At 40.4% G+C, this 12261-nt stretch overlaps 1 protein-coding gene across 1 annotated transcript in view; it reads right to left on the bottom strand.

Moving 5' to 3' along the window:
* Window positions 1-12261, bottom strand: part of LOC147316344 (uncharacterized) — a 101507-nt gene that overhangs the window by 29793 nt on the left and 59453 nt on the right. The window contains exons 19-27 of the mRNA XM_086259769.1: window positions 10237-10299; window positions 10111-10155; window positions 7986-8018; window positions 4720-4758; window positions 4516-4560; window positions 2673-2708; window positions 2129-2173; window positions 1413-1466; window positions 881-934 (exon numbers count right to left, since the gene is read on the bottom strand). Coding sequence (XP_086115895.1) covers window positions 881-934; window positions 1413-1466; window positions 2129-2173; window positions 2673-2708; window positions 4516-4560; window positions 4720-4758; window positions 7986-8018; window positions 10111-10155; window positions 10237-10299 — 414 coding nt within the window. The remainder of the gene's footprint in view (window positions 1-880; window positions 935-1412; window positions 1467-2128; window positions 2174-2672; window positions 2709-4515; window positions 4561-4719; window positions 4759-7985; window positions 8019-10110; window positions 10156-10236; window positions 10300-12261) is intronic.

The raw sequence follows: 12261 nt of genomic DNA, 5'->3' as shown, positions 1-12261 counted from the left end.
GTTCTTTTCCTTTTTTGCTTGTTTTTGGAAAATACTGCTTGAAAAATAAATGAAAGAATTGTAGCATTTTATTGTTTTGTCAATAATATTAGCAGCTATTACTGCTCAAGAGACAGTCTTCCACAGTAAAGTCCCATTTTAAAAAAGTCATGATTGCTTGATTGATTAAGCTGACAATATACTATATTTACTAGTTACCTTTAAAGTTCCTAATAAGAATATACATATATATGTATGTATAAACATTGTTAATTGCTGCATCTGCTAACATTTTTTACTCTATGCTACGCTAACTGCCTTCTACCCCCAGCCTCATATTTAAGCCACAGACGCTGCTTATTTTTTTCTCCTATTTATTCATAGAGCGCCACACGAATGAAGTGCCTCTTAGATTGGAGTCAGTATAGCAAATTTGACAAAGGAGGATTATACAATGGAAAAAACAAGGCTTAAGCATTTTATGTGAATGAATATAGGAGGCTTAAGCACTCTAGGTCTATTTCTCTGCTCTGGAGAATAACAGAGTGACTCTGGTGGGTGGGGAGAATTGAGTGCATCTTCATTCTTTCTGACAAGTAACAAACCCCATCAAATATGCATGTCAGCTGCACACTTTTCCACTTTTCTAGTTTGCCACTTTCAGCAAAGTGTTTGGAATATAACTGCAAGAAGAAGAAAAAAACATTTGTGTGCAAAAACAGAGGAGTGAGAGGCACCGGAGACAGGAACACAAAGTTACACAATGACTGAGGATTGGACGAAGGGCAAGTAATCTAAAAGGCATCTTTGCAAGTTGTCTGGCATGTTGAACCTGTAATAAAACATCATAGCTTCATTTTTCTTTGCTTTCAGGTGAGGACTTGATTTGAAGTTTACCTACCTTTTCTCCTTTCAGTCCATCGTTCCCAGGTACCCCTGGCTCCCCTGGTGAGCCCTGTAAATAGTGGTGAAAAGAGACACATCTATCACCAGGCCTTCATCTTCTCACACACATTTATCTCCTCCTCCTCACTGCTTCAGCAGGCTGCTGTGTTCCAACATAATTTCCCTTAGCCAGGATTTATGAAATGCCTCTTTTCCCTCCCTGCTTTTGAATAAAGACAGATGCTCATTACCGAAGCAGGTGTGGAGAACAGATTGGGCCTCTGCCTCCGTTCCCGGCATAAAGCGCTTAGATTTGCCTCTTTCCACTAATTAATTCTTAAATTTGATTACTGATCGTCTGTGTAAAAATTCTGGACTTTTCTCCCCTACTTCTTCTCTATCTCTGCCTGCTGAGGTTTATCTATTTATCTCTCTATTTGGCTGGCGGCGTTAAGAAAGAGGACGATACGGCAAGGTGACAGATAAGGCGATGAGAAAAAGGAAGACTTGACATGAAGTGCTGGTGTTTATGATGCCAGAACACTTACTGGCTTGCCCGGGAGTCCTGGGGCTCCAGTGGATCCAGGAGGGCCTTGCTTCCCCTGGAAAAACACAAAGGAAAACCAACACTATGGATATTCGATTCTCTTTGTTTGGTTATAGATATGATTTCTGGGCTTTGGGTGTTCTTGCCCAGCCCAGCTACAATGCAAACACTGACTTTCCAAAGAATTTCATGAAACGTTGCCTGAGCAGCAGTATATTTGCATGCATGCGGTATTTCAAGTTAAAGCGATGCTGTTATTCTGTAAAAGCTTCTCATATTCACTTCCATTTTGAACTGTATTGTTTTTATATGTGAGGATGATCTAAATGATTCATATGTTACCATGGAAACTGAATTTTTACTGTATCTTGGCTTTTATCTCACAGTACATCTTTTACAGTAGCACTGAGACAGAGTCTTCTTAATTAACACTTGATATCATCATGAGCATTATTCAAAAGACTACATTTACAAAACAGGCTTAGAAACACCAAAACTGCAGATTTAGAGTTATTTAATTTGGACTGAACTCTGAATTTCAGTGCATTTTACTTTATTTTCCTTCCATCAATGACCAAAACCTCAGCAGCTCTTGTTATTCTGCTCCTCGGTCAAAGCTATAATGGCCTTTCATGCCTATACGTGTATCATTTTACCTTGTATTTAGCACATTTTTAGACTTCAAAGTTTGACCTACTCTAAATGGCACAGCCTCACCTCTGGTCCTTGATCTCCCTTTAGTCCTGGCGGCCCCATGTTTCCCTGTTAAATCACCAAAAAGGGTGAATAAGACGCACACAGGAGGCAGGAAACTGCAGGAAAAACATCTTGACCTCTGTGCTTTGTCATACAGCGCTGAGAGAAAAACTACATAGATTTGATTTCTTTCTGAGTTCAGTGTTTAGCAGAACTTTTGTGTGCTCCATGAATGTTTTGGAGTATTTGGTGAAACCTAAACAACAGAAAGAAACTTTGTGCAGCACGGTACCCTCCGGTAACAGCTCAATAACATCACTGGACTTCGTAGGGTTACTGCCAACCTACCAAATATACACCGAAGAAAGGATCCCTTCTAAAAAAAATAGAATCCGACAGAGAAATCAGTAATACCCTGCTGCGACTACTGGTGTACAAACACTGTGGAGCTTGTGTGGAGAGTTACAGAGAGTACTACGTTGGACAGGAAGGAATTTTGTAGCCTTATTTTCTTGGCAGTAGATACTCAAGTTTTAGTGCAAAGGTTAAGTCTTTGATAAGTCACCTTGAAGCCTTGCGGTCCTTGAGCGCCTCTCTCCCCCTGCAGAAAGTAAAGGAAACAGAAAAACATCCGTTCTCAAGATGTGTATAAAGATCCAAGCCATTTCTCTGGCTGACTGTGGTTAAGGTTTAAAAAAAAAGTCTTCAAGGACTTTCGTGAAGTTAGCATATGATGTGAAGGTTAAAACACAGAATATTTCCTTTGCCAAGTTAGCTTTTTTCTTGCACTGAGAATGTGAATATAATAAAATCAGCAGCTGTTGAGAAAAAAAATGAGTGTGTGAAATTTTTCTCTTGGCTTCATACCACACTACATTCTTTTTAAAATGTTTGCACTGTTCTTCTGGCTTTTTCAACAAAGAAACACCGAAATATGATTAATGTGGCAATTCTCAGCTTTAATTTGACTCCGACTATGATGTGTCGCTGTTATGACACAAACACGGTGCTCAGTGTTTACGGGTTGATTAGTAGGGGGCTGATATACTCAGTGACCGGCTGCAGTCTCCAGGCCTTCCCTATACTTCCACTTTCCTCTTTGAGTGGTCTCTCTGCTGATAGTCTGCTATCCAGTCTGTTCTTCAGCAAGCAGATTGCATCCTCAATCACACTTAGATTAGAGTATTTGACTCAGTCACTTGAGGATAGTCCCACTCTTCACCCTGAAAAGCTCTCTCTAACTTTATGTTTAGGATGTTTTTTCTGAATATTACCACACATAATGCTCCTGTACGCACTGTCACTTCAGAACTGCTACAATGCTTTACACATGAGGTCACATGACCTTTGGTTTTTGAGCTATTCCTTTTTTCTCCCCACTACATTCTCCTCTTTGTAACATTTGATTGAGGTTAATTTTGTGTCATTTTGTGTCATTGCAGAAAATTGTTCCACAGCACTCGTAGCTTCCTATTGTTCTTTTTTTGGTCTGTTTTTTTTTTTTGTAAATTGCACGCTTTTCTCTCCTATTTGCAGGGTTACCATGGTTTTGCATCCTGTTTTGAATCCTCTGAGGTCATGCTGTCTTAATCACTGACAGGGACACATGTATGCTGACACACAGAAAACATTTCTCACTTGCCGTGCAGTTACAAATGGGCTTTTTTTTTTTTTTTTTTTTTACACACCACAAAAATATTTTTCCCAGCCATCAACGATATTTGTGTACCAGTTATTTTCCCACTTTGTGCTGCTTCACGGCAAACAACCTCTGACGCCTCTCTGACTCTGGATCTCCTTCATGTGAATGATGACCTCTTTATGCCTCAATCTGACAGGCAGCTCCACTCTTCCGCTCTTCTGGGCGTGTCCACTTACTTTTGAACCCTTCCATTTCAAATATTTCACATGTGATTCTTTCAGCATTGACATAAATATACTTTAATTAAGGCAGAGACTTGACACTTTATTATAGATTTTCTAAAACTTGATGCACTGACAAAGACAGTCTGATTCTGCATCTCTGCTTGTGATTTGTTTTTTTTCTCTTTTCATTCAGCTGACTGTCTTTTGATGTTTTGGCCAATAGCTGCGTCAGTGGCCTTTTGTAATCTGCTTGCTTCCAGTAGATGCGTCTGTTGTTTTGAGGTCCAAACAATAATTGCATGCCAATTTATTCAGCGGCTCACCTTGTGCTTCTTTACAAAGCGCAAGGATGAAATTCAACTCAGAAACTGCACAGTAGGTGAAGTCCCATTGTTCTTTCAAAAATCAAATGTCAGTCCCGCTTTTGTTGACGCTACGTAAGAAATTGGTGTTTTTCACACTGTGGTGTTGGAGGCAATGTCTGAGACCTAATGCTTAGTTTCCTGTTGTTAAATTGTCTTAATAATGACAGAAAATCTCACCTCATCTCCTTTTTCTCCTTTTAGGGCTCTTTCCTTCATTTCGTCCTTAAAAAGGAAAAGAAAACAAAACAAAAAAGAACAGGAGAAAGCAGATGACTTTAAAATTTGACTGTACCGTACTTTGTGTGCAGTGTGAACAAGGAGCTCGAGGAAATAAGACACTACATAAACATTTCATGTTCGGTGACATAAACAGCTGCTTACAGTTCCCGAAAGCTGTCTTAATCCATGTGCTGTCATCACCTAGGAGTAATGAAAAAGACACAGTGTTCTCTAAAAAGTTCATTGATCTCACAATTAGTGCAAGTGAAAACTGAAATAAATAAATAAAAGGAAACAAAGTGATTTGAGCTACTGAATATTTTAAGAATGCATGAGTGGCAGCTCCTATTTAATTCACAATTGGCTCTCTTGCCACCGGTCTGAACCCAGGTTAGATAAGAAAAGATTAAATCTGTATTTTTCCTTTCTCTTTCGCGGTATACTTTCAATACAGCTCAGAGATGGGGTGACAGTGCAGCTGGGCAGAGCCTGCTACAACAAAATTAACGAAAGGCACGAGGTCAAGACCACTCGATGCACCGAAATTAAAGTCGCAAATCAAAGTGTTTGTACGGAGCTCCTAAGTTTCATATTGTCGCTTAGACCCGCCATTAATGCATTCCCCATCTAATCAGATTATAGTTTGAAATGAAAGTGCACGTGTCGATACACCTGTGAGCGAACTGGCTAAACTGCTGACAAATTGAAAACGAGTAAACATGCAAAAGTGTGACTCCACAAAATCCTTCGCTTTGGAAAAATAAAGATGTTTTCCATAAAATCCAGTTTCACAAAAGACCACAATTGCCTTTGAGAGCATGCACACGCCGGGTAGAGGTGGCGCGGTTCAGCCGGCGATGATACGAGCGATTGTTTCAGTTGGATTGCTCACAATCACATTTCAGTGCTGACACTGGAGACATTTACTGAAGGCAGACCTATCTGTGCAGATGCAGATACAATCTGGATATGAGCTTCACCACAGAAATGTTGGTATAAAGTGGACAAAAGGTTTTTAAGTGGATCTGATGTTTCAGGCCTAGTGCATCTATCTGCAATCATCAGAACTCATTATATCTGAATGTCCTCAGGCCTCTTGTGTTAACCATGTGTTTTGTGCCTGTGTGCAGTTATAACCTGGTCATTCTTGCAAGATTTAATGATATCAGAAGCAAGAGGAAACAGGAGCAATCTGGGGACTAAAAGCCATATCTGTGGGAGATATCTGCATGTGCCTACAGCTGACATCATTTTCATTAGTAACCGGACTGTTTCTCATTTAACTTTGATCCTTTTTTTCCTCTCTATCCAGCTGTTACAGCTGTTCTTATTTCCTTACTAAATGTGTCTCTAAGCCTTTTGGAAATTTTGTTGCAAAGAGGCTACATACCCTGGGGTGCTTTCTCTTCCTTTAGCAACAATAGTCAAACTAAGATTTGACAAAGATACTGAAACCTCGAACGCATCCCTGCGCAATCAGTCAACCTTCAACTTGCATATTCTCAATGTCTTTACTCATTGTCATCAACATGTGACTCAATTTCTGTCCAAATTTGGCATAACAGATAACCTGGCATAACAGATTCAGTTTAATAGATTATAAGCTCTATTTTAAAGGCGGGGACAATAAAAAACAGCACAGTCTCAGAGCTAAAAAGACTGTTTTGCCACTTTAAGGACATTGGGGGAAGTGATGACCATGCATGCCTGTAAGCGCACTGCTCCTCCCTGTCACTAATAAACACAGGCACAAGAAGGTTTATGAAGGGAGGGTAATGATCTGAACCCTCGCTTCTGCTGTGTAAGGGAAATCAATGTTTAACTGCCAAAATTATCTGCCACGGGAAAGCAGAGAGCACAGACAGAGCCTGGTACTAAATATTCAAATAGCCTCATTTATCAAATGACTAATGTTTTCCTCTCTGCCGTGTGCTCTAGTACACATCTCATATAACCTGGGTGGCCCACACCTCACTACACAACAATGAACACAATTTCTATTTCTGTTTCGATAGAAAAAGTCTTAATCCACGAGTAGAAACGAAATTCAAACAAATAAACAAAACGACACTTGCATTGACGTACATTTTTATCAAATTACATTTTTGTTGGGTACACAGAAACCAGTGAAACCAGCAGAAATTGAGTGATATTTGTTCACTCTATAATTAAGTTGTCTAATTTCCTTATGAATCATTTGCTAACGAGAAATGAAAGTGAGAATGAGAATCAAAGCCATCAAACTTTGTTTCCAAGCTCACGTCTAAAGCCTTCAGAAGTTCAATAGGAAGCAGATCTTTAGAACAAAACCCATTAGGGCCGAGTCCTCTAAATGTCAAAGTCTTTTAAGACACAAAGACTTTGAGACTGTTTTCATTTGATACTTTTTTATCCTTTTTTCTTTCTTTCCTTTAAAAAAAAGGCTACAAATAGTTGCTGCCTCCCTTTGGAGTCATTACTGCCGCCTCAGAGATCTTTACCTGATTCGTCACAGTGTATTTTTGTCTTTAAAATGTCTAAGTAATGAGTTCTATCATGCCAGCGCCACCCACTCTGTGTCACCTTCAGCATATGTCAGACATCCACTGTGACGTCAGTGTTTCTGTTTCTGATCTGCCTTTCAGCTGAAACTGTCGCGCAAATGGGAAAAAAAGTAAGATCGGGGCTTGTAATGGTTTGTAATTCTGTAATTTAAAATTATGAGCACCACGAGCGGGCCGTGTACCGCGTGACCCCCATTACTTCACACGACAAAGACTCCCAGGCGAAGGATTTTAACATCTGATGAGTGCAAATGCGTTCTGTGGATGCCAGACACACAAAAAGTCACAGTTCGTAGCTTTTCAGCGCCGTGAAAGCTATTCCGTGCACAATTCCCAGATATGCATGTGGTTTATAGTTCTCAGGGAGCTGCCAATTATCAGTGAATTCATTATCTGAAAAAAGGAGGGAGCTATTTCCAGAGAAATTCAACATGACTAATCTCATCTGCCTTAAAAAGGCTGCCCATGTTTGGTGCCCTTTATCAACACTGATCCCCTGCTCATATAAAAAAAAAAAAAGAAAGACAGAAAGAAAGAACGAAAAAGTATATATTTAATGATAGAACAGAGCTGGAGGACTGTCAAAGAAAGGAAATTGGTTACAAGATGACATGCCACCATGGTCGAGGCGTGACTGCAAAGGTAAACACTGCACCGCTCTTTATTTCTTCTCCTCGGTTCCTAAATTCTATTACGAGCAGCTCGCTGACGTACAAACATCGGACATATTTTTGTGTTCGTCACAAAAAAAAAGTACAAACAAATGCTTTCGTGACTCATCCAGCATGGTGTGTTGTCTCTCAGGATGAAACCTAAGAATGCCATTTCATGCCAACTCATAGTAAAGACTATTTCTGTGAGGCGGGGTTGCATAGATTTACTTACAGGACCGGGAGGACCAGGAGGGCCGACATCACCCTGAAAATCCAACAGAAACATTGTATCAGTGGCTGCTTATGACGGTGACAGAGCGACAAGCTGGCAGTGACAAAAAAGAAGGAACATAAAAAAGCACTTGAGAAACCAGTGCTGAAAGCAAGCTGCCACAGGTTACCTGGAACAACTACATCAATAGGTTTAAGAGCAACAGTTAAGAAAGCAATAACATGAGCAGTCTTTAGTGAAAACACTGCCACAGCCAAAAGACGAGCAGAAACAAAACATAATTCTCCTTAAAGAGCGTGCTGGGATACCGCCTCTCAGGTGTCTCACACAGAATGCTAATTAACGTTGTGTATGTCCATACCATGTAACCTATGAGCATTGTAATGGGCTTATTAAGTGCCCCGGGGAACCTTTCAATTTGGCAAAGCACGTGGGAGCGTCAGTTCTTTCATTTGCAATTTACAAACTGCAATTTTTGTGGTTGTAATAGAGCAAAAAAACCCCAAACAAACACATGTTGTACCTTACCACTTTTTAACAGAAAAAGGTTTCCAGAGATTTAAATGTCAGTTTAAAAATACCCACATATTACAAGTTAAAAAAAGTCACACAACTCATTTGTGGCACGGCTCTTGGGATGTCAATGTCAGTAAGTCCATCGCTTTGGTCCAGAGAGAAATACCCCTGTTTGATGGATTGCTATGAAATTGCACAGAGGTATGCATTGTTCCCCGATGATGAATCTGGCTGACTTTTGGACTGTAAGACTTCGAGAAATATGGTTCACATTTCCATGCTGCCCGTGCCATATATCAAAAGACTCTGGTCATCCTTTAACTGTTCCTCTTGGAATACAAGCACATGTTTGACTTTTAGTGCAATAGCTTGACAGCACTGGGATGGACAGCCATACAGTTGGCCACATAGTACCAAGTTTTCCTCTATTGTCATGAACAGCTCATGTTTTCTTCTTCTCCTACTAAAAAAATTGTGTCTAACATTTGTCCTTAGACCTTTTGAGCATCGTTTTAGTTAGTTGGATGCCCATTCACAGTCCCAAAGGAGCAGGGGATCAAACTGCCAATACAGCCTACTGAGGCCAGGCTGCACCTCTGACAGAAATACCCCCACCTGTATGAACTGCTGTGGAAATTTTGAGTGCGATAAACCTAATCGAGGAGTTTAATCGTTTTGGTGATTCAACAGCTCATCATCTGGCACCATCAGCATCAGACCAAAACTTCAATTTTCCCAGCTATCTAAAATAATATGCAGAACACAGCCAGAATTATACATACTCGGGATCAACGTGACAGCACTGATATAATGGAAATGTCAGCAATTCAGCTCCAGCCTCACACCTCTGCAGGTATGACTGCTTTAGAAACAAACGCAATCAACTGAACTCCACATACATCTATTCAAAATCAAGTTTTGCATGCATTATAAGCTGTGCGTACCTCTCAGTGCCTACCTATTGAAATGACAGAATGCAATCATTTTGAATGTATGTAAAGGAATTGGAAAATAGGGCAACGCGGTAAAATAATTTGTTGCGTATTTGTTAAGTTCTTACAGTTTAAAAGTCAGGAGCTACTGTAAAAATATGTAAATTGCTCTGTCTGCTTGAACAATAATACTTCATTCTTCTTTAGACCTAACTTCCTGCTTAGTGACACATAAAGAGGCACACTGAGATAGATAATTAAAGAAAATACCGTACAGACGCCACTGAGAACTCTGGTCCTGGTTTGTTTGTCTTTACCGCAAGAGATTTCTTCTGCAAATTATTGCTCTGACTCTATTATATTAACACGTAGAAAACACAAAAATACACACATACACACTCTCACGCATACACACAACCTGTCAGTAATGAGAAAATGAGCTGGACCATGCTTAGAGGAGCAAATGATACAAACAATTGCAAATGTAAAAAACAAACACGCACAACAAATCGTCGGCAGCTTCATTATTTGTTGGCAGATGATTTTAAAGATCACTGGAGGATAAACGGACTCGAAGAAGAAGAAGACGACTAACTCAGGAGGTTTAGCCTCAGAGTCTCAGGGAGCAGAAACAGAGGGAATCATCATATTTGCCACTTGACATTGATGTGACTTACTTTTTGTCCTTTCATGCCGCCGGATCCCTCGGCACCTGGCTGACCCTGTGGGAGAGGGAGGGAAGCCTCGGTTAATGACTCTGTAACGCAGCGGCATTGTAAATGTCAGTGCAGGAAAATACGTACAGGATCTCCTCTTTCTCCTTTCTCCCCCTTTTCCCCCAGGACTCCAGGCTCCCCCTTCTCCCCCTATATGAACAGAGCAGATCTCTGACAGTGACTGACAGCCAAAGCAGGACGAAAAGACACAAAGCTCTGAGAGTGAAACTTAGGTAAGGACAGTTGCTATGAATAAGTAATCAGAAAAAAAAAAAAAAATTCAGTACCGTGTCATCTCAAAATCAAAAGAGTTTGTAATTATGGAAGGGGCCAAAAGAAACACAGTGGCACAAGCTTCATGAGCCTGTGGCGTTATGTTAGACTTGCAGGATAATGAAAAACTTAATTCCCTGTTGCACTGCAGCACTTTCATGATGCCGTTCCCCTGCCTGCCAATAGATGGCACTTCATGACTGCCAGTGAGATGCCCTTGAAGTGTTTTGACAGGATTTTTTTCTGTCAGTTATGTGGCGAATATACTAAATAAACAGAACTCTAAGACAAATGTGCTCCATCCTTGGTCAAGACAGATAGTTAATGAATAATTTGTGATAAATATATATATATTTTTTGCAATCGTATACACATAGGAACTAGCTTTCTCACAATCTGCATACATTCAGCACCTACTTATGACCTTTATTGCTTATATTTTTTGTCATGCAAAGTCTTGGAGTCTTGGCTACATTTAGAAAGTGTGGCAAATATGTTGTCCGTGGCACATGTGTAAAGATTTGTAGGGAGTGCTTCACATACTCTGTGCAAAGACATTATGGAACATCTGTTTACCAATATAATATGACAAAAAGACATCTGAGAAAGTTTGCAGCACATTTGTACGCTCACTAACAGAGCCTGGACGCTAACAGACAATAATTGTCATTCAGTCCCTTCGACTTGCTAATGACAGCCGTGGTATATTCATTTAATGAGACATAGTGTTTCCTCATCCAAATTAGGAGCTGTTATTAAATCAGCAGTGGCTGCAATGTATGAACAGATGGATTGTCTTATTAATATTTTAGTCGGGGAGGAGGAACAAGTGGCAAAACTGACTTTGAGCACTAATTTTTTGCAGCTTTATCAACTATGTGGAAACTCACCACACTACTGCGGAGACGTTGCAAGCAAATCAACTATATGAACGTTGGGAGGCTGTAAAGTAGGCCGCCAACCCACCATGCTGCACACAGAATTGTGGAAGTAGTTAACGGGTGAGTTATGACTGACATTCAGCGTAACACACAAGATGGAAAACTATTGTTATCCGAGTTGTCACTTGTACACTGTAATCTGGCGCAGACTCATGGCAAAAAAGAAAAAAAATTCTATCTTTATCTTTGTTTGATCTCCACGGAAGATTATTCAAAGTCAATTTACTGGCAGAGGTGTATGTAACAAGTTAATAAACCTTTCAAACGAGATTAACTGCGCCACAGCCAATATTTATGTAGATTATGACTGTATTTATACGAAGAGAAAGCCCACCGTGTATAAGACAGGGAAGCGCTCCACCTGTGGGTGTCTGCGGGTGATATGTTGCCTCTGAGAAACCTTGACTCATCAAACTGCAATTAAGCCTGTCTTGCATCCCTCTATCCATCAATATCTGCAGCATTCTGTCAGAGCCCATTTGAGACTGTCAGTGGGAGATGCAGTTATGGAGATGTAATTCATGAGAACACCGTCTTCCCAGCACATCATCCACTGCAGACCTTTTTTTTTTGTCTCCTTTAAAACATTCACCCGCTGTTGAGTGAGTGAGCGAGCGAGTGAGAGGGGGCTCAGCTCACACAGATGTTGCACAAGCTGCAGTTTAGTCTAACTTGCGTCTATTTTGTCCAAGTTAAAAAATGCACAAGGATGGCACTGAGAGGTACGGAGAATCCCCGGCGCTGTTCAATTATTGCTGCTCGTGAAAACTGTTACTTTTCATTCCTCTTGGAGGTGCGAGGGCTTATCTGCTCTCGCGTATCGTCCCCGGTTTGCTTAAATTCCTTTAAATGCATTACAGTTCTGTTTTTCATTATGGAAGATTAAAACGTGCAGTGA

This window comes from Aulonocara sp. 'chitande type north' Nkhata Bay, linkage group LG13 (genome assembly GCF_057382095.1).
Source record: "Aulonocara sp. 'chitande type north' Nkhata Bay isolate Kocher_YH1m ecotype deep benthic linkage group LG13, A_spYH_male_GT1.1, whole genome shotgun sequence".
Taxonomy (NCBI): Eukaryota; Metazoa; Chordata; class Actinopteri; order Cichliformes; family Cichlidae; genus Aulonocara; species Aulonocara sp. 'chitande type north' Nkhata Bay.
This window is presented reverse-complemented; position numbering and strand designations above follow the sequence as displayed.